Here is a 26,520-nt window from a genome sequence, read left to right as displayed (position 1 = left end):
TGATTCAGATCAAATCAATTTTTTAGTGCAAATTCCCTGCTACCTTTCATCGAAAGGACAATTGCAGGGAGAAAAATTAAATTATTAATCGATACAGGAGCACCAAAAAATTATATTAAGCCTCTAAAAGAGCTTAAGAATATAATACCGGTCGAAAATCGGTTTTTGGTAAAGTCAATACATGGCTTTAACGATGTTAAGGAAAAATGTATAGTTAACTTGTTTGGTACAAACAGTCCTTTTTTTTGCTCGCCATGCTTTCAACTTTCGACGGAATCGTTGGGCTTGCCCTGCTTACGCAGACAAATGCTACGTTAGATTTTAAAAACAAAATAATAAAAACCAGTTCTGGCTCCGAAGAACTTAAATTCTTGAAGTGTGGTAACATGAACTTCACGCAAGTGGAGGACATAGAAGTGCCGCAAGTTGTGAGAAACAAATTTCAAAAAATGATAAAAAATTTAATGGGGTATTCTCGGACTCGAATGAAGCACTCCCTTACAATACGAACATTGTCGCCACTATTCGCACCGAAAGTGACGACCCGGTATATTCCAAGTTATACCCATATCCTATGGGTGTCTCAGACTTCGTGAATGCGGAAATTCGTGACTTATTAAGAAATGGCATAATAAGGCCATCTCGATCACCATACAACAATCCAATCTGGGTTGTGGACAAGAAGGGTAAGGATGAACAGGGTAACACCAAAAAGCGTCTGGTTATAGATTTTAGAAAGCTAAATCAGAGAACCATCGACGACAAATATCCTATTCCTAATATTACAGTTATATTGTCAAATCTAGGAAAGGCCAAGTATTTCACAACGCTTGACCTTAAATCAGGCTTTCACCAAATAGCACTTGCTGAACAAGATCGAGAAAAGACCGCGTTTTCGGTTGGTCATGGAAAGTACGAGTTCTGTAGACTCCCTTTCGGATTGAAGAATGCACCCAGCATTTTTCAGAGGGCCATCGACGACGTGCTTCGAGAACAGATAGGGAAGTGTTGTTATATCTACGTCGACGACGTAATTATTTTTTCCGAAGACGAGGAAAAACACGTTGACCATATTGAGTGGGTTTTAGGAAAACTGTGTGAAGCTAATATGAGGGTATCCCGGGAAAAATCGCACTTCTTTAAACAAAGTGTGGAGTACTTAGGCTTTGTGGTGTCTAAGGATGGTATCAAGACGAGTCCTAGTAAGATCAAAGCAATCCGCGATTACGAGAAGCCCTCAACTTTGTTCAATGTCAGGTCCTTCCTAGGGCTTGCAAGCTATTATAGATGTTTTATCAAGGATTTTGGGTCAATAGCAAGGCCTTTGACGGATATCCTTAAAGGTGAGAACGGTAAAGTGAAGTCTACACAATCGAAAAAAGTAAAAATAGACTTAGATCAGGACCAGCTTCAAGCTTTCAACAAATTAAAAGAGGTTTTAGCGTCTGAAGACGTTATACTACCCTACCCAGATTTTAAGAAGCCATTCGATCTAACGACGGACGCTTCATCAATGGGTATAGGGGCCGTGTTGTCTCAGGGTGGAAAGCCTATAACTATGATCTCTAGAACCCTGAAGGATCGTGAAAAAAACTTTGCAACTAACGAACGTGAGCTACTCGCCATAGTTTGGGCTTTAAAAAGCCTTAGAAATTACCTCTATGGTGTAAAGAATTTGAATATCTTTACGGACCACCAGCCACTTACATTTGCGGTTTCAGACCGAAACCCAAATGCTAAGATTAAACGATGGAAAGCGTTTATCGACGAGCACAACGCTCAACTCTTTTACAAACCTGGCAAGGAAAACTATGTTGCCGACGCTCTGTCAAGACAGAACATTCATACTCTAGAAGAAGAAAACCAATCAGATTTGGCTACAATTCATAGCGAAATATCGCTATCTTATACGATAGAAGCAACCGAGAAGCCACTAAATTGTTTCCGAAACCAAATCGTTTTGGAAGAAGCCGACTTGAACCTAAGACGGAATTTTATATATTTCGGTGAGAAAACTCGCCATATTATCCAATTCACAAATAAGGAATATCTCATGGAAAAAGTGAAATTAGCCGTGAACCCAAATGTGGTAAACGCCATACACTGAACTTTGCCAATATTGGCCAGCATACAAAGTTTTCGTTCTGTAAAAGTGTGGTGGCCGACATTGTAAATAAAGACGAACAGCGAGAGATCGTTGTTGTCGAACATAATCGAGCTCATAGAGCTGCTCAAGAGAACGTTAGGCAGATTCTTTGTGACTATTATTTCCCAAAAATGACCAAACTGACAAACGAAGTGGTCTCGAACTGTAAAATCTGCAGTAAAGCCAAATACGATAGGCATCCCCGAAAACAAGAACATGGTATAACACCAGTCCCATCCTATGCTGGAGAAATGTTGCACGTTGACATATTTTCAACAGACAAAAAGTACTTTCTTACTTGTCTTGACAAGTTCTCGAAATTTGCGGTGGTACAGCCAATACCATCTCGAACAATTTTAGACATAAAATACCCAATTTTTCAGTTAATGAATATATTCCCAGGGGCAAAAACTATGTATTGTGACAATGAGGCATCGCTAAATTCCGAAACGATAAGATCTCTGTTAAAAAATCAGTTTAATGTGGATATTGTGAATGCACCTCCGCTTCACAGTACCTCTAATGGTCAGGTTGAGCGTTTCCACAGTACACTTGCGGAGATTGCGAGATGCCTGAAATTGGAAAAAAAGATTGATGAAACAATTGATCTTATATTATTGGCCACATTCAAATATAATCGAACTATTCATTCTGTGACCAGAAAAAAACCCATTGATATTATTTACGCCACACCGCAGGATATGCGAAATGAAATAATGGATAGAATAGAGAAAGCCCAACAAACTCTGCTGGAGAGGAATAACCCTTCCAGACAAAATAGAGTGTTTGACGTGGGGGAGCGCGTATTGGTAAAAACCAATAAAAGGTTATGGGCTGTTTTTGCTTACGCGTAAATATACATTTAGCGCATTTAGCTCTAAATGCTACTCTAAACGTACATTTATCCATACAAAATTCGTCATCTAAATGCAACTAAATGCAACTCAATCTTTGCATTTAGAATCTAAATGCTAAAAGCATCCCTGTGATCTTCCAAAATTTCCACGATTCGAACATGGTTTAATGAGAAAAAGTGGCAACATTGCTTTTTCGAGTATACAACCGCTAGCTGCGTTTCAGTGATCGCCGATCGAGATTTCATTTATTATTTTACATTATTTGGATAAAGAAAAGTTACGCAAATTCAACATCGAAATGATGCTGATAGAAATCTGGATTAATTTGTGATCAACTCTGTTTGTTTTGTTTCCTAATTAGGTGTGGAAAATATAATTGGCAGCACCGACAAATGAATATATACACAAACAAATGTTCGGTTATAGTTAAAACAATTCAGGTTTTTGTATTGAATTTTCGGTTTAGAGTTTATTTTTCCTTTTCAGTAGGGGTTTTTGCACATTATCTTTTCCGTGAGAATTTATCGTAATGGATACGGATCTGAATAAGCGACTGGAACACGGCTGTTTGTCAAAAGCATACGATTTCGAACTCGCGTAAATGTACATTTGCTAAATGCGATAGCATGAACGCTCTTCGAAAACATATGTTCGAAAGGGCTAAATGCTGCATTTTAAATGCAGCAAAAACGCTGCATTAGGGAATAAGTTAACACCTCTCTACATAGAAGAAAAGGTAGAAGCTGACTTGGGGACCACAGTCTTAATTAAAGGGAGGGTGGTCCACAAGGACAACATAAAATAATTTTAATTTTTATTAGGGTAACCAAGGTAGATTAATTTCATATTTTTCAGGATTCTTTCGGTGATACTTCTAATTGGGTCGACAACAGCAAAACTGACTGACTACTCGCACTCTAATTACATACCGATTCAGGACGGGATTGTAACTGTTTGGCAGAACGTTAATTTTCTTAAACACACAACAAACCTCAGGACTTATATGGAAATAGCCAAAGAAACTAAGGAACTAACGAAACATTTCCCTGCATCTCACATGAGGATGTTACTGGACTCGGACATCGAGCATATAAAAACACTTTTGGAAACATTAGACATTCACCACAGACAGGCACGAAGCTTAAACATTTTAGGGGCAGCTTTGAAAGGGCTAATTAATTCAGAAAATAGGCAAATAGAAATAAACACAGCAGTGCAAGAAAAGATAAACGAGCTAACAGATACAGTTAACCTAATCACAAACAATGTGAAAGCTAAGCAGATTGACATCAGTCATTTATACGAAACATTGCTCGCCAGAAATAGTCTTAATTTCCGAAATTGAAATCTTGATTTCAGAGATTGCCCTTGCAAGGATCGGCGTCATTAATCCCTCCATATTAAATTCTGACGATGTAAAAAAATTAATTAATATGCACTCTACAAACACAACTATAACAGACTTAATGGAGGTATCTAGCATTAGGGTCCCGTTAGACACTAACTTTTTATATTTTTTAATTAAGTATCCGAAACCTATATTAGTATGTAAGAGAGTCATCTTGTTTCCCGTTCAACACAACGAAACTGTCCTACACTTTGGTAACAACAACAACGTCGCTGACTGTGACAATCAGATTTTGGCTATTGGCAGCTGTATTACAGCACTTACGTTAACATTTTGCAAAAAGCTACAAAATACAACATGCGCACAACAACTACATTCGGGAAGTGTAGCTCACTGCAGCACACGCCCCAGTCATCTGGAGCCGATTACGCTTGTTGATGAAGGTATCATAGTTATCAACGATAATACCGCTGTGATTAAATCAAATGATGGTTCTGAGAAAACCGTTACTGGTACTTACCTCCAAACCATTGAAGGACAGGTTCAAATCAATGGATCTTACTTTAAGAACAAAAATGGTATGCTGACAAAATTACCAGGATCTGCGACAACAACACTTGTCAATATTAACAACCATCGAGAAATATTGAGTCTACCGTACCTAAAAAAGAATGAATGTGGAAAATTTAGGGTACATTACAAGAATAGAGAGAAGAACCATCATGTGGCCAATACTATCTGGCTTAGCTTCTATCGCCATTCTGGTTGGCTGCTACTTCTTACTCAAACTTCGGCAGAGGCAAAGCAGAAGGCGTCAAAGTCATGTTATTCAAGCGATCATTGAAACACTTAAGAAGACCGAGGACGGCCTCCATTTAGAAGGGGAGGAGTTAACACGTGCAGCCCAAGGGCAGTCGTAACAGTTGCAGTAAGCAAATTTATTTCTGCAGCTGGCAATCAATTTCAATAGCGGCCAGCCAACAGTAGCTAATTACGACGAATCTGTAGTGCAACACCAACATGCAGCTGCACGGTGGTTTCATATTATTCCTATTGATATTGAACATCTGCAAATTCCACAACATCATCACAAGCCAGTCACAGCGCGGCGTTCCTGGAACTCTTCCCAGCAGCGATACCAGCAGCGACTGCGACGGTGGCGGCTGTAGGTTAGATTTTAAGAACAAGTAGTTTGTAAGTTTTAGTTTAGTGATTGAACTCACCGGCAAAGCCAGTGCTTACGGTTAAATTTTAAAACTCGAATAAACTAACTTATATTCATTTGTCGGTGCTGTCAATTAAAATTTCCTCACTTAATTAGGAAACAAACCAAACAGAGTTGATCACAAATTGATCCAGATTTCTATCAGCATCAAATCAATGTTGAATTTGCTTAACTTTTCTTTATCCAAATATGTAATGCAAAATAAAAGAAATCTCGATCGGCGATCACTGAAACGCAGCTAGCAACTGTATACTGGAAAAAGAAATGTTGCCACTTTTTATCTTTAATGCAGCGTTTTTGCTGCATTTAAAATGCAACATTTAGCACTTTCGAACATATGTTTTCGAAGAGCGTTCATGCTATAGCATTTAGCAAATGTACATTTACGCGAGTTCGAAATCGAATGCTTTTGACAAACAGCCGTGTTCCAGTCTCTTATTTAGATGCGTATATATTACGATCAATTCTCACGCAGAAGATAATGTGCAAAAACCCTACTGGAAAGGGAAAAATAAATTTTAAACCAAAAATTCAATACAAAAACTGGAATTGTTTTAACCATAACCGAACATTTGTTTGTGTATATATTCATTTGTCGGTGCTGTCAATTCATGATTCAATAATAAAAGGTTTGCTCAAAAAGCAGTTTTCTCGCTCCCTCTTAACAAAATCGTCTCCCTTAGCAAGGCACTGTGTGTGGGTTCGTGTGTGTGTGCAAAGCTTTTGTAAGGGAGCTAAGGGAGTGTCAAAACTCTAATGTCAATAATGAGCAAACCTTTAATTATTGAATCAAGCTGTCAATTAAAATTTCCTCACTTAATTAGGAAACAAACCAAACAGAGTTGATCACAAATTGATCCAGATTTCTATCAGCATCAAATCGATGTTGAATTTGCTTAACTTTACTTTATCCAAATATGTAATGCAAAATAAAAGAAATCTCGATCGGCGATCACTGAAACGCAGCTAGCAACTGTATACTCGAAAAAGCAATGTGGCCACTTTTTCTCTTTAAACCATGTTCGAATCGTGGAAATTTTGGAAGATCACAGGGTTGCTTTTAGCATTTAGATTCTTAATGCAAAAATGGAGTTGCATTTAGGTGACGAATTTTGTATGGATAAATGTACATTTAGAGTAGCATTTAGAGCTAAATGCGCTAAATGTGCTTTTACGCGTAAGCAAAAACAGCCTATAAACCATGTTCGAATCGTGGAAATTTTGGAAGATCACAGGGTTGCTTTAAGCGTTTAGATTCTTAATGCAAAAATGGAGTTGCATTTTGGTGACGAATTTTGTATGGATAAATGTACATTTAGAGCTAAATGCGCTAAATGTGCTTTTACGCGTAAGCAAAAACAGCCTATTATTACAGTGGCCACACACGGCGAACATATGTCGTTCCCACGACAGTCGGGTCTACGAAACCGGAACGACCCAGATTTATAATTGTTTATAAGTTATTTGTTGTTAAAAATTCTTAAGACGTTCCACTTGATTTCCTTACCAAAGAGTGCATTTGTCACATACTTTCATATATATAAATGCACATAACACTACCTAATAGTTTACACACTTTTATTTTATTTTATCTTGTATATAAATCACTTAAATCCAACTTTTATTAACTTGTAATTACATTACATTGCACCCATATTTACAGTCATGATACAATAACACATGGTTGCAAACTCATGGTGAAATGAACTGAAGGTGGCGCATTCCCGAAACCGCTACTTTGGTTTTGCCGACTTTGACATTTATGGCAATACGTAAATAAACTTTTTGTTTAGAAATAAGTGCAAACGTATTGCAAACGTATTGTGTACTTTCAAGGGAAAAATCGAAGTAATTCGTGCGTTCTGAAGTAAAAAACATTTTATTTGTAATAAAAACTTTATAAAAATGTTGTGTCGTGTATTGAATTGCAGCAGCCGTAGGGGTAAAGCCCCCAAATGCAGTTTTTTTTGTTTCCCCGCGACGACGCCTTGGCCAGAAAGTGGGTAGAGTTCTGCCGACAGGAGAAGCCATACAATTTAGACACCAGCGTAATATGCATGAAGCACTTTACGGACCACTTTTAAACACGGCATGTTAAGTTGAAAACGTTGAAATACCACAAATTACAAATTGAAATCGGAGGTAAGCAAGCATCGACCACTTTCTGCAGGAAAACATGTGCTGCGACAAGATATTATCACTTTTTCGGCACCTTCAATACAAACACAAAAATTCTAAATGGTTATTTAATAAGACCTATTCTTTTGAACACATTCCAAGAGTGGTTGTATATTTTTTGTTAACGTTGTGCTTAATTTGCTATATTCAAAGATGGTTTGAAAAATTGGTGAATCGAGAAGAAAACACGTTTTCTCACTGCAAATTCACAACTGTCAACTCATTGTTCTTCGCCATATTCTTTGTTTACCCGTTGCCACAAATGTCATTCTGCGGGAATGCGCAATCTTGTATTCTATCGTTCTTGTTGCAAACTGACACATAAATGTGTTGCCATACCGTACAAAACAATACAATAGAAAGAACTCTACGTAGTGAGGGTTATAATCCCTAAGTGCGGCCGCAGGCCGCCTACGCAGAAAGGTGTTCTTTGCAAAAGGTGTTGAGCCCCTCTTCTTTGGCAACACAGAAAGGAGAATTCTACGTAGTGAGGGATATAATCCCTAAGTGCGGCCGAAGGCCGCCTACGCAGAAAGGTGTTCTCTGCAAAAGGTGTTCAGCCCCTCTTCTTTGGCAACACAGAAAGGAGAATTCTACGTAGTGAGAGTTATAATCCCTAAGTGCGGCCGAAGGCCGCCTACGCAGAAAGGTGTTATCTGCAAATTGTGTTCAGCCCCCCTTCTTCGGCAACACAGAAAGGAAATTTCTACTAAGTGAAAATTCCGTATTAAAAATCCGCTCTTATTATTCAAAATTTCAGTCTGGCAGCACCAAGTTTTATGTTATTTTGCTATCTTATTCATCGTCTATATGAAAACTTTAACAATAAATTATATAAGAACCATAGGGTTGCTAGAAAAACTGGGAAGGTCCCTATAAGGTCGTGAAACGGTTGAATGAAGTAGTGTATCGAATTCAGACCGTTGGGAGACTAAGAAACAAGATGAAGGTAGCCCCTTGGAAAGGCTTGCAGCGTTTATTTAACAATCCAGAGATACGACCCGAAAGGATTTTGGGAAATCCTTGGGGAAATCCTGTCAAGTAGTCAAGGATAATCGCAACGGGCTGCGGTGCATGTTCGTCGTTTGTGGGGCGGTTCACGAGCATGTTCGCAAATTCATAAAATTTTGATTTTCAGTGAGCAGGTCGTCGTTTGTAGCGTGGTTTGCGAACATTGCATTCGAAACTAAAACAACAACCTCATTTTGTGTTGATGATTGTAGTGTGCACATCGGCGGATAAATGCATCCAATACATGTGCGTTAATTGAATGTTTGATAAGTGAGGCTAAATTACTATATCGTCGATGTTTTTGCAAAACGCCCATCGACCAATTGCAAAACCGCCTATCTTACGGCACTCAAATTTTACAGGAGAGCGAAAAAACAGTTTTTTTGCAGGCATTGCCTTGATGGGCGGTATTTTCTCTGGCTATTATTTTAAAAATCTGTTGTTTTAATAACGATTTTATGATTTTTATGCATAAATCTCGATGCCTGGAGTTCAGGGTTATCAAATCTCATTTTTGTCACAACGGCGATTTAGGCGGTTTTGCTACTGGCCGATGTGCGGTTTTGCAAAAACATCGACGATATAGTAATTGTCTCACAAGAGCATGCATCTCTCTTCTTGCTTAACCACTACCTCCAAACTTAAGGTCACTAGGCCGGAGTTCACTGCCGAAGATTACCCGTGGTTTATGCACTGCTGACCGGTATCCCATCAGGAACAAGGGTATGCGGACTTCCCAATCTTTCTGATCTTTGTCCATGACTTTCCGCAAATGCTCTTCCAGGGTTCCGTTGAACCGTTCCACCATGCCATTAATTGGGAATGAAGAGCCGTTGTTTGAGTTTTCCGGATACCCAGTATCTGGCACATCTCTTGGAACACCGCCGATTCAAAATTTCTTCCCTGGTCAGAGTGCAGCGCTATAGGTACACCGTATCTCGCAATCCAATTGTAGGTGAATACCTCCGCTACTGTTTTAGCTTTTAGCTTCCTGGTTTGGAATCGGGTATACCTTCGGCCATTTGCTAAAGTAGTCCATAACCACAATGACCTATTTGTTTCCTTATGCGCTCATAGGAAATGGACCGGCTACATCCATGGCAATCCACTCGAATGGTGCACCGGAGTTATACTGCTTCATCTGACCATGACTTCTGGATGTCGGCCCTTTAGCTGCAATACACTCCGCGCAGTTAGCAATCCACTCTGCGACCTATTGCCGATAACCAACCCAATTTAACCTCTGCTTGATCTTCTCCAGGGTCTTCGTGATTCCCAGATGCCCTCCACTGGGACCATTGTTGAATTCCTTGAGAAAGTCCGGAACTCCTACCCTCGGAACTACTATTAAATTGCGGGAGCACTGGTCATCTTCACTTTCCCATACCCTATGCAAAAAGCCAGATATCAACTTCAAGCTGTTTCATTGTGCCGAGTATGCCTTTGCGATTGGGCTCTCCGATGCCATTTGCTCCTTAGTTGGCCGTCTGTCCGTCTCCAGTCCATGCATCAAAAGCCCCAGATCTGCTGACACTTTCGTAGCTGATCTTCCTTCCACTCTTCCGCTGATGTTATTGTCGTTAGCCGGACGTCAATAATGTCTTCTTTGGCCTCAGCTTTTGAGCAGTGTTTACATTCCAGGCTACATGGTAGACGAGACATGGCATCAGCATTTTCGTGGGCACTTCCCTTGCGGTGCTCAATAGCGAAGACATTACTTTGCAGTGTCTCAATCCACCGAGCTAGCTATCCTTCTGGACTCTTGAACTGTAGTAGCCATTTCAGCGCTGCATGATCCGTTCGAGCTCGGAAACGTTGCCCATAGAGGTACTTGTAGAACTGTTTGACGCACTCCACCAACGCTAGTAGTTCTCTCCGAGTTACACAGTAGTTCCTCTCTGGTTTTCCGATCGACCGGCTATGGTAGGCAACTACCTTCTCCTGCCCATTAATTACATGCGACAATACGCCTCCTATGGCATAACTACTAGCATCCGTATCCAAAATAAATGTTGCACCTGGAACCGGATACGCTAGCATAGGCGCAGTATATAGCCGTTCCTTCAGAGCTCCTCCTGCTCCTTGTTCCACTCGAAGGCTCTATTTTTTCTAGTGAGCTCACGAAGGCTATTAGCAACGCTGGCGAAATTCGGAACAAGTCGGCGATAGTAGGTACATAGCCCAAGAAAACTTCGCAGTTCATGCAGGTTCCCAGGTCTTGGCCAATCCTTTACTGCCTCTATCTTTTCCTTAGCAGTACATACGCCCTCCGTTGTCACCTTGTGTCCTAAGTACTTCACCTCCTTCTTGAATAATGAGCACTTTCTAGGACTTAGTTTTAAACCAGAGCCAGCTATCCTCTGGAAAACTTTTTCCAAATTATTCAGGTGTTCCTGACGATAATGTCGTCTAGATACACCAAACATGTTTTCCAATGCAGTCCCTTAAGCACATGGTCCATAAGTCTTTCAAAAGTGGCAGGAGCGTTGCATAATCCAAAGTTCATCACCGTGAATTGCCACAGACCATCTCCAACGCTGAGAGCTGTTTTCTCCTTGTCCTCGTCACTTACCTCCACTTGCCAATAACCGCTCTTAAGGTCGAGTGTTGAGAACCACTTTATCTAGTCAGCGAGTTCAGAGTATGATCGATCCTGGGAAGTATATAGCTGTCCTTTTTCGTCACATCATTTAGTTTCAGGTAGTCTACGCAGAACCGCATTTGACCATCTTTCTTCTTCACAAGTACTACCGGCGAACTCACACCACTCTCGCTCATTTCTCTTATTATTTGGCTTACAGCTTCACGTTTGGCAAGTGGAATCCTCCGAGGAGCTTGACGGATAGGCCTTGCTTCGCCACCCAACCCTTCCGCCTAAGCATTGATGTCTTCAACAATGTCATTCTCGCCAATGGAATCGCTGTCAGGTATCTTTTCGCAGTGGAAGATTGCCTTTAGCTCTCGACATTGCCCCAGTACAGTTCCTATTCGGAGTTTGATTGGTGATTTGAACTTATTAAGTACTCGAACTGGGATGCGTCCATATTTTTGCGTCTTAGCGAGGGTTTTACCAATAAGTACGTCCGGTGTAAAATTCTGTTTTGCTCCAACAACCCAAAACTTGTTTGTCCCTCAACCGCCATCAATCTTCGCTCAAACAACAGCTTTTGACTTCGGTGGAATCTGTTCGCTTTCCTCTAGGATCTCTCGCTTGCTGCTGTACGGGCCATCTTACCCAAAGCTAAGGGGAACTTCCATGTTGTTATACCTCATGATCCTGTTCTTCATGTCGATTTGCATACCTTGATCGAATGATGACTTCATCCACAATCTCCGCGACTATGAACTTGTGTAACACCGTCAAATTCCCTATTACCTCTCCTACAACTTGGGTGTCCTCACCAGTTGCTGTCCTCAACCTTGCTCCAGGTAATGGCTTTACCTATTTAGTGACCAAATCAGATCGAATGATGGAATGTGATGTAGACAGTAATGTTGCTCGCTTTTCTGCCAATTCGCGAGATGCAGATTATGGGGCATTTAATTGCGGGAGCCAGCGCGCCAGGGATGAAAAAGTAGGTACAATTGTAACTTTTTCCGACGTTTGATGACTTAGGGCCGGTTACTCAATGTCTGGTAAACACTAATCTGCGGTTAAACAACGTTATCGACTCCATGCATATAACAGGGAGTCGGTAACGTCGATAACGATGTTTAACCGCAGATTAGTGTTAACCAGACCTTGAGTAACCGGCCCTTAAAGGTACATTAGGTACAGTCACTAGATTTTGGGTACAGTCATCTTTTGATCTGATGCATTTTTAGTTTTTTTCTTTTTCCTTTACTGTGGTAATATATTTACTTGTAGGCACGGGAGAAGCTTCGCTTTCATTTTGAAGAATAAACAATTCTAAAGAAAAGGAAGAAATTAAAAAAGTCATATTATGTATTATCTTAAACATTTTACATTGTATTTGGAGCAGTCACTACGAAAAATTAACACTTTACTTCTTCTTCTTCTTCTTTTTTGGCGCTGTAACCGCCTAAGCGATTTTGGCCGAGTTCAGCAAAGCACGCCAGTCGTTTCTCCTCTGTGCCAACCGACGCCAATTGGAAACGCTAAGTGAAGGCAAGTCCTTCTCTACCTGATCTTTCCATCGCAGTAGGGGACTCCCTCTTCCTCTGCTACCACCAGCGGGTTCCGAGTTGAATACTTTCAGAGCTGGAGCGTCGGTGTCCATTCGAACGACATGACCAAGCCAGCGGAGCCGCTGTATTTTAATTCGCTGCACTATGTCCATATCGTTGTAAAGCTCATACAGATCATCGTTCCATCGTCTGCGGTACTCGCCGTCGCCAACGCGTAAAGGCCCGTAAATCTTCCGCAAAATCTTTCTCTCAAACACTCCAAGAGCCGCCTCATCGGATGTTGTCATTGTCCGTGCTTCTGCGCCATATACCAGCACGGGCATGATGAGTGACTTATAGAGCGCGGTTTTCGTACGTCGAGAGAGGACTTTACTCCTGAATTGACTACTCAGTCCAAAGTAGCACTTGTTGGCAAGAGTGATTCTACGTTGGATTTCAATGCTGACATTATTATCGGTGTTAATGCTGGTTCCCAAGTAAACGAAATTCTCTACTTTCTCGAAATTGTAACTGTCAACAGTGACGTGGGTGCCTTGGCGCGAATGTGCTGACTGTTTGTTTGATGACAGGAGATACTTCGTCTTGTCCTCGTTTACCACCAGACCCATTCGCTTTGCTTCCCTATCCAACTTGGAAAAGGCAGAACAGACTTCGCGGTTTTTGTTACCGATGATGTCGATGTCATCGGCATAAGCCAGAAATTGCACGCTCTTATAGTAAATTGTTCCTGAGCGGTTCAGTTCTGCAGCTCTTATTATCTTCTCCACCATCAGATTAAAGAAGTCACATGAAAGGGAGTCGCCCTGTCTGAAACCCCGCTTTGTGGCGAACGGCTCGGAGAGGTCTTTTCCAATTCTGAGGGAGCTGGTGGTATTGCTCAACGTCATTTTACACAGCCGTATGAGTTTTGAGGGGATGCCGAATTCAGGCAGAGCGGCGTATAGGCAACTCCTTTTAGTGCTGTCAAAAGCGGCTTTAAAGTCGACAAATAGGTGGTGAGTGTCGATCCTTTTCTCGCGGGTCTTTTCCGTACTGTGAATACCTGGTCTATGGTGCATTTGCCAGGTCTAAAGCCACACTGATAAGGCCCAATCAGTTCATTGACGGTGGGCTTCAGTCTTTCACACAATACGCTCGATAAGACCTTGTAACCTATGCTTAGAAGGCTGATCCCGCGGTAGTTAGCGCGAATGGTGGGGTCACCTTTCTTGTGGATTGGGCAGAGCACACTTAAATTCCAGTCGTCGGGCATGCGTTCATCTGACCATATTCTGCACAAGAGTTGATGCATGCACCTTATCAACTCCTCGCCGCCGAACTTGAATAGCTCAGCTGGCAGGCTGTCAGCTCCAGCGGCTTTGTTGTTTTTCAGCCGCGTTATTGCTATACGTACCTCGTCATAGTCAGGCGGTGGAACGTCGACTCCGTCATCATCGACTGCGGGCTCGGGTTCTTTTTCTCCACAACTTTCCGTCCTGCTACCATTTAGTAGGGCGGAAAAGTGTTCCCTCCATAATTTAAGTACACTCTGGACATCAGTTACTAGGTCGCCATTATTGTTCTTACAGGAGTACGCCCCGGTCTTTAAACCTTCCGTAAGTCGCCTAACTCTCTGGTAAAATTGTCGGGCATTCCTCCCGTCGGCCAGCATTTCAAGCTCTTCGCACTCACGTATTTCGGCCTCTCTCTTCTTGTTGCGGCAAATACGTCTCGCTTCCCTCTTCAGATCCCTATAGCGGTCCCACATAGCGCGTGTTGCGCCCGATCGCAGTGTGGCCCTGTAGGCGGCATCTTTTTTCTCTGCAGCTTCGTGACACTCCTCATCGTACCAGTTGTTCTTTCGGGCTCGCTGAAATCCGACTACTTCTTCGGCGGCGGTACTTAATGAGCGGGAAATGTGGTTCCACTGCTCGCATATGTCGGTTTGTTGAAGAGTGCTCTCTGAGAGCAGGTGTGAGAGTCGAGTAGCGAAAGCGCTGGCTGTCTGTTGTGATTGCAGCTTTTCGACGTTAAGCTTTCCTTGCATATTTGGGCGCACATTTTTTGCTGCACAGAGGCGGGTGCGTATCTTGGCTGCAACAAGATAGTGGTCCGAGTCGATGTTTGGGCCTCAGAGTGTGCGTACGTCTAAAACACTGGAAGCGTGCCTTCCGTCTATCACCACATGATCGATTTGGTTTCTCGTTTTTCGATCCGGAGACAGCCACGTAGCTTGATGGATCTTTTTATGCTTGAACCTAGTACTGCGTACTACCATGTTTCGGGCCCAGCCGAAGTCGATCAGCCTCAATCCGTTGTCGGACGTTTCTTCGTGGAGGCTCAATTTTCCGACGGTGGTTCCAAAGATCCCTTCCTTGCCCACCCTGGCATTGAAGTCGCCAAACACGATTTTGATATCATGACGGGGGCAGCGCTCGTACGTGCGCTCCAAGTGCTCATAGAAGAGATCCTTGGATGCCTCATCCTTCTCTTCCGTCGGGGCATGGGCGCAGATGAGCGAGATGTTGAAGAATCTCGCTTTGATGCGGATTGTGGCTAGACGCTTGTCCACCGGGGTGAATGACAGTACTCGGCGACGGAGTCTCTCTCCCACCACAAATCCAACACCGAATTTGCGCTCCTTTACATGGCAGCTGTAGTAGACGTCGCAAGGCCCCAGACATTGTTTGCCTTGCCCCGTCCAACGCATTTCTTGGATGGCGGTGATGTCAGCTTTTGTCCTTACGAGGGCATCAACCAGCCGGGCAGAGTCACCGTCCCCATTAAGGGTCCGGACATTCCAGGTGCATGCCCTCAAATCGTAGTCCTTTAAACGTTTGCCGTGGTCGTCATCATAAGGGGGGGGTCTCATCCGAGGTTTTTACGTGGCGGGTCCCAAGCCCAGCGCACAACCCATTGCTGGGACCGGGGGTGGTTTCGCAACCAAATACACGTTTATAAAGCGAGCCGCTTGCTCCAAGCAGACACCCGCTTGCAGCCGCACCTACTGGTGAACAGACGCTGCAGACTTCAGTGAGCCCTTAAACCGCATAAGTCAGAGTGGCCCCACCGAAGCTCCCTCTCTTTCTGCCGTGACCCAAGGCTCCACTCGGATTGGTTACCGCATCTCGCACATGGGTTGCTCACGTTGCCCAGAGTGCGCGAACGAGGACGCAAGAGTCGGGATTGAGTATAGCCATGCAACAGTAACTGCATACCCAGCGCAACGACTATACCCCATTGCACTCCATTGCACACTTTACTTAGCTATCCTCAAATTCGTATTTTTTTCTATTAATTTTAACGATTATTTTCACTTAGTCAAATTCAATGGTATTTTCGGTCAAATGAGTGAAAACAAATTGTCAAATGGAACTAAAAAATGGTCATGTGATTGATCTAGATCCGAATAGGTGTATACATGCGCTGCTAAGCGGCTATTTGTAAGTTTTTGACCCATAATATCATCGATAAAGGTAGGGATAAAGGAAAGCAAGTTGCGTCAAAATATGTCTACAAATTTTGTTGTCAAAATATGATATAATAAAAACCAGCCTTTATTCGCCCATACAGTCCAGTGTCTAGGATGTCTTTAAATTTCATACTTTCTTTAGATGAGAACTATAGCTATTGGAGCCATATTCGCTTTTTTATTTCTGGAAATATATTTAAACTGCTTTCGAAGTTACTTACGGCAATTTGATTATTTTCTCTAGACTTGCTGCACTACCACACTTTTCCTGTTTTTTTTTTTAAAGCTGGATAAAGAAGTATACTTCGCAAAGTGTTTTTTTTTTGTTTTTTTTCGCCAATATTTTTCAGTAGACAAAAACAACGTTTCTGTGATTCCCATTAGACTATAGTCTATAGATCTGTGGTCATAAGCAATAATCGCCTAAGTCGAAAAACCCGAATTCGAGAAAAAACGCTTTAAAGATTTGGATTGTAATGTTAACCTTATGGGGAAACCAAAATATTTTCATCAATAACTTTTTAAATAGTGTAGGGTAAGGCTTCCTCAAGTGGGCACCGATTTTACCTACATTAGTATTTTTCAATTATATTCAGGCAGCGCCGAGTTTTGTAGTCGAACAGTACACTGTGTAATTTTTATTGCAAAATTCCGAATAATTTTTTTTAATCAACAATTGAAAATTTTTACTCTGTTTTGGAAATTTGTATTTTTCTTTGAAAGTAAGTGTCCAAATGAAAAAATTTTTTGGGTGCAGATTAAAGAAACATTAAACTATACAATGAAATTATTTGCGTTACAAAAATATTTATTTTTTTTGCTTTTCAATCATTTTTTTATGAAAAACTGAACTTTTAAGCAATTTCTGCGCCTCGTGGACGAAAATTTTTAACAACAACTTATGTAATAAATATTTCTGCATTTATCTATGAAAAAATGCGTACATTTCGTCATAGTTTGGTCGGAATTAATTTTTATTTGCCAGCGTGCGCGCCCAACTCCCGCGAAATTCGAGCATGATAAATAAAAGTGGAACAATTGAAACGTGCATTTCTTTCTTGCGCAAGAAGTCAACACAGATTGCTCGCGATCCAGCCACGCGAGTCGGGCCCGCACGCTGGCAAATAAAAATTAATTCCGACTAAACTATATTGAAATGCACGCATTTTTTCATAGATATATGCAGAAATGTTTATTACATAAGTTGTTGTTAAAAATTTTCGTCCAAGAGGCGCAGATATTGCTTAAAAGTTAAAAAAAAAGTTAAGAAGGTAGGAAAGCACGGAATGGAAACCAGGCCTTTCCATCCGACCAAGCAGCAAATGATCTAGCATACGTAAGACGCTGTGAGTATGGATCGGAAACTCGGTCTTTCCGACTATGCCCAACAGCCCGCCCATAACGCGGAGCGGAAACTAGGCCTTTACGCCCACCTCACATCACGGAATCCAGCGTCAGGGTTTGCATATTAATGACGACGGGAACACGGATCGAAAACTCGGCCTTTCCGACCGTGACTATCAACTCGTGAGCAACGCGGAGCGGAAACACGGTCTTTCCGCCCGCTGCACATAGTACATATGTAAAGGTAGACTGGAGACTAGGCCTCGCCAGCTACCCAACTAGTTAGGTTGCAAACAGAGTGGAAGCGAAGCCGAAGACGAAGATGAAGACGAAGCCGAAGACGAAAAACAGTGCAGTAGTAAACATATGAAAGTGATCACAGTGCAAGCAAAGACGAAGACGAAGATGAAGATGAAGACGTTGCGCAAGCGGTCAGCTTGAAACAGTGCGGTACTGTTTTCAAAGACGACTCGCTTGCTGTGATGAGTTTTTTACAATTTATTTAACTGTTTGCAATTGTGAAAAAACGCGTTTTTCAAGAAATTGGCTAAATTTTTTGCAAAATGTAATCAAACGTATTAATTGGAATTCTTGTATGTTCGAAAAATGTCTGTCCGTCATGCCGTAACACATAATACAAGTGGCGAAATTCTCCAAAAGTTGTCCTATACAAATTATTTCCTGAATTGCTGTTTTTTCTTTATTTTCTTTTGATTTTATCTAAGAAAAAGGGTTTTATTTAGAAACAAATCTTCATATCATTCATCTTCCACTATGTACACTCGCCAGCTTGCCCGCAACGCAAGCAATTCGTCTTCGGCTTCGTCTTCATCTTCGTCATCGGCTTCGCTTCCACTCTGTTTGCAACCTAAGACAATATACATTTATATAGGTTATTTGATAGTTTTAGAAACATAAACAGCTTTGTAATTGAAAATTTAAACTTACATATACGCATACTTTGTTATACATATATCAAAAATATCTATCTGTACTTTTAAGTCGCAAGACTGTCAAAAATAAATAAATAAATAAAATAAATTTTTCATAAAAAAATGATTGAAAAGCAAAAAAAATATTTTTGTAAATAACGCAAATAATTTCATTGTATAGTTTAATGTTTCTTAAATCTGCATCCAAAAACTTTTTTCATTCGGACAATTACTTTCAAAGAAAAATAAAAATTTCCAAAAGACTGCAAAAATTTTCAATTGTTGATTAAAAAAAAAAAACTATTTGGAATTTTGCAACAAAAATTACACAGTGTACTGTTCGACTACAAAACTCGGCGCTGCCTGAATATCATTGAAAAATATTAATGTTGGTAAATTAGGTGCCCACTTGAGGAAGCCTTACCCTGTAGTTAACGAGATAGGAGTTTCACATACACATAGAATAGTAGTTGCAGAAACCGATAGCATAAATAACTCAATTCTTTCTTAAGTCGACTTAGGCGGTCATTGCTTATGATCACAGAGGTATAGACTCAGTTAAAAAAAAAAACTAATCATGTTAAAAGTACATCCATCCTTTGTATTCATGTTTTAAATAAAATTTATAAAAAAAAACTACAAATTAATTATGTAACTTTTTTTAGGTGCAATCTGTCTCATTTGGGTACATTTATGCTATTAAGTACAATCTGAAATTTCCATTTTTCATCCCTGCAGCGCGCTGCTGCTGGTTCGTTTTAGTTTAAGGACTGATTGCAGTTGCTTGCAAGATAAAAAGCCACTTAACAAAAAAGTCCTCTTATTGTTCTCAATCCTTCGTTGGACAAAGACGGACTTTTACGGGTTAATGGCCGATTAGCACATTCCACATTAAGCTATAATGAAAGGCACCCAATAATTCTCCCTACCGAATCGAGGTTCTGCCAGCTATATTTGGAGTTTTTACACTCGCTGCTTCTTCACGCAGAAACACGATTAATGCTCCAAATGGTAAGGCAAGAGTTTTACGTACCAAAGCTGAAACCTCTAATTAAAAAATGCATCTTTCAATGCAAAGTGTGCACGCTTTACAAGCAACAAACACGCACCCAAATAATGGCCGCTCTACCCCCTGAGCGCTGCAGTTTCTCACTCCCATTTTCCACAACGGGAGTAGATTTTGCTGGGCCATTTCAAATTAAAGCATCGGTGCTAAGATCCACAACCCTTATCAAGGGATACGTTGCAGTTTTTGTCTGTTTTTCCACAAAGGCAGTGTAGTTGATTCCAAAGATTTTTTTTTAATATATTTATTAAAAGTTAACAAAACTTAATTTATTTTTATGTTGTTAGCAATTCGAGAAAAGTTTGAATAATATAAATTTTCTATTTGATTGACGAACCACAAAAATCACATAAATCTAAAGTTTCCAAAATTACAAAGTTGAAATGAACACAGTACAATAAAAGGTAATAACACAAATACAGACCCTACAATACTCCCCCTTCTAGAGAATCAATGTTATATAAATTAAAAGTAACTCGTTTCTTATTTGATGTTGTGTTATTCATTGTATTAGTGTTTGTTTCTGGTATTAGTTCTGTTTCAATGATTGCTGGTTTTAACCTATCTATCGGAATTGTTTTAACCTCATTATCTACTTCAAGTTTGAAATATTTTTTGTTTTTTTCAACAACCTTATAAGGTCCTTCGTATGGTTGTTGCAATGATCTTTTATTAATAACACGCATAAAAACAAATTTACAAGTCTCCAAATCCTTTGGTATATATACACCAGTATCAGAATTTTGATTATGCCTTAAATTTGATTTAACATTTTTAAAATGTTCCCGTAAATTACCTAAAACTTCAATTGGGGAACATTTTTCTTCAGATGGAACAACAAGTTCACCGGGTAGGTTTGCCCAAAAACCATCTCAGATGATGTGGCTGAAATACTTTCTTTATACATCGATCGTAAACCAAGAAGTATTATCGGCAGCTCATAATACCAATTGTTGATTCCATTTCTAGCCATTATCGTAGCTTTTAACTGCCTGTGAAACCGTTCTACCATACCATTCCCTTGAGGATGATATGCAGAAGTTGTAATGTGATGACTACCAAGCAATTTTGTTAGTTCCGAAAACAATTTTGACATAAACTGAGTACCCTGATCTGTAGTGATTTTTAACGGTACCCCAAAACGTGAAACATATTCTCTAAAAAATTTATTTGCAACCACTGCCACTGAAATGTCCTTTAATGCATATGCTTCGGGCCAACGCGTGAACCTATCAACTATTGTAAAAATATAACGATGTCCTTTCGATACAGGAAGAGGTCCAACAATATCTAAATGAATATGATCAAATCTACTTTTGGGAATCGGAATTTTAATTACTGGAGATTTTGTGTGACGATTAACCTTCGATTTTTGACAATTTATACATTCTTTTGACCAAATATTAATTTCTTTGTGCATTTTTGGCCAATAGTACTTTTTAATAATTAGACGACGTGAAGCTTTTGTACCAGGATGTGTAATGCCATGTAGCATATTAAACACTGTCTTGCGTAAACAATTTGGAACAAATGGCCTAGGATTCTCACCTGTCATTTCACACCAAATATTAAAATTTAAAAGTGGAATTTGAATTAATTTAAGGTTATGTGATGTGTCTCCAGATTTTAATGTGTTTAGTTCCCCGTCCTGTTCTTGTTCATTTTGTAAAACTTTGAAATTCAGTTCTGTACCCTTAATTGCATCAACTTCGAAAGCTCGAGATAATGTGTCAGCTATAATGTTCTCCTGTCCTTTAATATATCGTATGTCATTAGTAAATTGTGCAATGAATTCCATATGTCTAGTTTGTCTCGGACTACGTTCGGTTTTTGAACTCAAAGCGTATATCAAAGGCTTGTGATCCGTAAAAACTGTAAATTGTCGTCCTTCTAAAAGATAGCGAAAATGTTTAATGTTCAAATAAATAGCTAGCAACTCCCTGTCAAATGCACTGTACTTAACCTCGGATGGAGAAAGTTTCTTAGAAAAGAAAGCTAGTGGCTCTGATTTGTTATCAAACGTTTGATGTATGACACCACCAATTGCCGTATTAGATGCATCCACATTTAAAGAGAGTTTGGCATCTTTGTTAAAATGATTTAACAATATCGTAGACGCAAACTTTTCTTTAATACATTCAAAGGCTTTATTTGTTGTGTCATCCCAAATTAAGGACTTGTCACGTTTCTTAGTTGTTCGATTGATTAAATCGTAGATAACTGCCGTAAACTCAGCTAATTTTGGTACATATCGATGGTAATAATTAACCATGCCTATAAATTTCTGCGCCTGTTTAATAGATTTAGGACGTTCAAAACTACGAATAGCTATCACTTTTTCATCAGAGGGTCTAATTCCTGCCCCAGAAATATTATGTCCTAAAAAGTCAACACTTGTTACACCGAAAGTACATTTACTTGGTTTGATATTTAACCCGTACTCTGTTAGGCGTTGGAAAAGTATACGGAGATCTTTAAAATGTTGTTCTTCATTTTCACTTGCAACCAATAGATCATCAATATATGTAAAAACAAAATCTAAACCACTAACTACTTCATTAATAAATCTTTGAAAAGTTTGCGCTGAATTTCTTAGTCCGAAAGGCATTCGTATAAATTCAAACATACCGAAAGGTGTCGAAAATATATACTTATTTCTGAGATTCATGTTAAAGTCTTGAATATGAGGTAAAGGATAACGGTCCGGTACAGTCACAACATTAAGTCTCCGAAAATCACCACAAGGACGCCAGTCATTCAGTTCTTTTTTAGGTACAAGATGCAGTGGAGATGCTACACAAGAGTTTGAAGGTCTACAAATCCCTGTCCTCACTAAAAAATCGAATTCAGTTTTGGCTACTTTAAATTTAATCGGATCCAAGCGCCTTGGCTTAGAGAATGGCAGATTTCCTTCAGTAAAAAGTCTGTGAACCGTAGAATGTTTAACCGGTTTCGAATAATCTGGTTCAGCGATCAAAGAAGGAAACTCCTTCAACAATCTTGTATACTTGTTCTCTACTACAAAAATTTTTGGAAGCGAAATGTTACAAACACATGAAACTGTGTTAACCGAAAGACTTGTTACTGGATCAACTAAACGTTTGCATTTCATGTCAATTAAGAGACCGTATTTGCAAAGAAAATCTGCACCAATAATAGGTTTCGCAATATCAGCTATGAGAAACGTAAATGGGAACTCGCGTCTTAAACCTAAATTTATATTTAAAATCTTTTTACCATACGTTGAAATCGTTGAACCATTGGCTGCAGTAAGTATTATATCTGAAGAACGTTTTGTATGAGGGAATTTTTTTTACCGGAAGTATAGAAATTTCTGTTCCACTATCAATCAACAAATTTAGTTTGTTTGCTTTATCAAAAATAAATAGGCGACGTGTGGTAATATCTAAATTTCCATTGTTTGCCGCCACAACAACGGATGACTCTAGTTTAACGAATTTTTGTTTTTAGAAAAAGCACAAGGCTGTTGACATTTCTGAGCCTTATCACCAAATTTGTAATGGTATCTACATAACCAATTTTGACTATCACGAGATTTTGATCTACCTCTATATGGACTTCTAAAACAATTCCTATTATATGATCTATATCTAGAATTTTGATTAATTTGTTGCTTAATAAAATTTAATTCAAAGGAAAGTTTTTGAAAATTTTCGCACATAAGATTCGTCGTTTTAACTAAATTATCAATAATTGTGTCTTGTGATTTAGAATTTTGAAAACTATTCATAGCTGATATTTCGGTTTTATTAATCACTTCCCAAATATTATCAGCTAGTTTCACCAATTCATTTATATCATTAGTACTTGAACTAGCTAATATCACACTAAGATTTTTTGGCAATTTTCTCAGCCAAAGTTTCTTTAAAATATCCTGACTAAAATTGGAACCTGCGAGCAACATGAGCGACCGATAAAATTGAGAGGGTTTACGATCACCCATCTCTGAATCTGACAAAATTTTATCTAATTTCTTATTTTCGCTTAAAGAATGTCTTTCAATTAAGACTTTCTTTAATTCTGAAAACTTGTTGTTATGCGGAGGATTTTGAATGAAATCTAATAATGTAACTATTACTTCTTGCGGAAGCGCTGTGATTGTATGTTCATATTTTGTAGTATCTTGTGTAATGTTTTTCATGTTAAATTGCATTTCTATATGCACAAACCAAGCTTCTGGACAACTTGTCCAAAATTGCGGAAGCTTCACTGAGGTTGCATATACCTCATTATTATATTGACTAGCATAAGGATTTGCCAACTCCTATTGAAAAGAGTTGTTTTGCAAATCTATAAGCGAGTCATTTAAATTATTAGTCCATGTAGATGTGTGTGTATCATGTGGGGGTGAACGAAACATTATGATAACTTCGCACAAAAAAATCTCTATAAGGAGTGTTTACAATTAAAAATTAAAATATATATAATAATAAATATAAAAATATATTTATCAAAAATATTACATAAAAAGAAACAGCTCACTGTGCTCTGCAACTGCTGATATTGACAGCACAGTCAACGTGATTGTTGCTGCGTTGTCGTTGCTATTGCTTCTTACCGTTCTTGTTGTTGCCAGTGGTAGGAGCTTTGCTTTTGTATAGTTGATATTTACACTGCTGCTAGTACTGGTTGTTATCACTACTATTATCGGCGGAGTTATCAACTGCGTCTAAAGTTTATGTTCTTCGTTTGTTGAGCGTTTTTGTGTTGCTGCTACTGCTACTTCCGTTGCTACTACTGGCACTGAAACTGGTACGTGACACTGCTGATGTTCACGTTGATTTTCCTGCTGCTACTAACGCTGTCGCTGTCTGTTGTTGTACGCAGTAGTTGTTATTGGAGTTAGTGTTGACGTTGATGAGTAGGAAAGATATCGCCGCTTCTTAAGTGGTGAACTTGAATCGTTAGTTCTCCTCTGTTATGAAGTAAATGTTGTGGTTGTAGTTAAAACAGCTTCTGCGACTAGCTGAAGCTGAAGCAGATGCTAATGCTGACGCTGTTAGTTTTAATTGATGCTGATTGTAGTGGCGTTTGCAATCCCTGCATGCTACGCTAACTTGGACACTGGATGAAGCAACCTCTATTGTAGTTCCGGGAATTTGCCAAAATTGAAGACTTGCATGGCGCGCAGGCCTCTCGTGATGTTTTCAAATCAGCACAGGCACAATTGTGGTTCGCAAAGATATACGTAAACGTATAATGGCTTGAGGTGCTCCTGGCAGGATCGCCAAAAATGTAGTTGATTCCAAAGATTTTTTTTTAATATATTTATTAAAAGTTAACAAAACTTAATTTATTTTTATGTTGTTAGCAATTCGAGAAAAGTTTGAATAACAAAAATTTTCTATTTGATTGACGAACCACAAAAATCACATAAATCTAAAATTTCCAAAATTACAAAGTTGAAATGAGCACAGTACAATAAAGGTAATAACACAAATACAGACCCTACAGGCAGTGCATCTCGAGCTATGCTCGGATCTTACAACCGAGGCTTTTCGAGCAGCATTCGCCCGCTTCGTTGGCAAACGAGGTTTTCCCTCAAAAATGATGAGCGACAATGGAAAAACGTTCATTGGCGCCCAGCGCGCAACAGAACGCGACTTCGTTAAATTCCTTAACGAATGTTCCGCAGACATTGTCAAAAAATATGCCCCTCAAGGCATCAACTGGCAATATATACCACCCAGCGCCCCCCACGTGGGCGGCTTGTGGGAATCTGCAGTGAAAAGCTTTAAAATCCATTTAAAGAAAACCGCTGCAACCCACAAGTTCACTTTCGAAGAATTCACGACGCTTCTGGTGCGAATTGAAGCAGTCCTCAACTCGAGGCCTCTATCCGCACTTTCTCAAGACCCAGCTGATATGACAGCACTTACTCCGGGTCACTTCCTCTCTCTACTAAACCGGTGGGAGAAAGTCAAAGCACTTCACCACCACTTTAGTCGCCGCTGGAAAGAAGATTACCCCAAAGATCTTCAGAAGAGGTACAAGTGGAAAACTCCACAACGCGACCCTCAGCCAGGCGACATCGTTGTGATCAAAGAAGATTCGCTCCCCCCCACCGAGTGGCGATTGGGACGAATCGAAAACGTTCGCCATGGCCCTGATAACCACATACGTGTTGTGGAAGTCCGTACACAAAATGGAGTTATCACGCGGCCACTTGTCAAACTGTGCTTCCTTCCAAAAGCACAATAAATAATTCTATACATCTTTTCCTTTTGTATATTAAGGGTCTTAACTTCCCGTTTAAATATTGTACCCAAGTACTCCTCGTTTTTCTGCCTTTGCTTCTACTTCCAGATTGAAGACACCATGGCATCGCGGAAGGCATGCCCCCTGGCTCCAACGGCAGAGACGGAGAACTGCCTCCAATGTCGGCTCTGCCACAAGTACCACGCGCTCAGGACGTGCCCGGCCTTTAAGGCCATGAAGCCACCGCAGCGACTGGCAGTATCCCGGGCGCAAGGGTATTGTGTCAATTGCCTTGCGCTCACCCACACAACCGGCGAGTGCGATTCTCCAGGCAGCTGCAAGGTTTGCGGCTTAGCGCACCATACGCTGCTGCATGTGGCAGCTAACAGGCCCGCGCGCACTGGCCAACGGAAGCAGAAGGCCAACCGGCCCGCAGCGGCCACAAAGGCCCCAACGAGCATAAAGCGGCGCGCACCGCCGAAGAGGAAGGCGCAGAAGAATACGCACAACCGCGGAAGGCAGGCGCCGCAACCACCGGGCAAAAAGACCGCCCAAAGGACGATCGCTCGCACCCCCCAAGGCCTGCAAACGGCC

The 26,520-nt window shown here is 40.3% G+C and overlaps 1 protein-coding gene across 1 annotated transcript; it reads left to right on the top strand.

The window, feature by feature from the left end:
* Nucleotides 1–19,039: 19,039 nt before the first annotated feature.
* On the top strand, nucleotides 19,040–26,009 carry LOC118735248. The gene is made up of 2 exons (XM_036464899.1): nucleotides 19,040–19,913; nucleotides 25,183–26,009. Exons 1-2 carry the CDS (start codon nucleotides 19,641–19,643, stop codon nucleotides 25,927–25,929), a joined length of 1,020 nt encoding a protein of 339 aa, XP_036320792.1. The 5' UTR covers nucleotides 19,040–19,640; the 3' UTR covers nucleotides 25,930–26,009.
* The last annotated feature ends 511 nt before the right edge of the window (nucleotides 26,010–26,520 follow it).

The sequence above is a fragment of the Rhagoletis pomonella genome, unplaced genomic scaffold, assembly GCF_013731165.1.
Source record: "Rhagoletis pomonella isolate Grant_MI unplaced genomic scaffold, Rhpom_1.0 Rhpom_scaffold_00003, whole genome shotgun sequence".
Lineage (NCBI taxonomy): Eukaryota > Metazoa > Arthropoda > Insecta > Diptera > Tephritidae > Rhagoletis > Rhagoletis pomonella.
This window is presented reverse-complemented; position numbering and strand designations above follow the sequence as displayed.

Coding starts and splice junctions, on each gene's coding strand:
- LOC118735248 (XM_036464899.1), top strand. CDS start 19,641: ATGCTCCAAATGGTAAGGCAAGAGTTTTACGTACCAAAGCTGAAACCT. Junction 19,914..25,182: donor TTGTCTGTTTTTCCACAAAG/GCAGTGTAGTTG, acceptor CAGACCCTACAG/GCAGTGCATCTCGAGCTATG.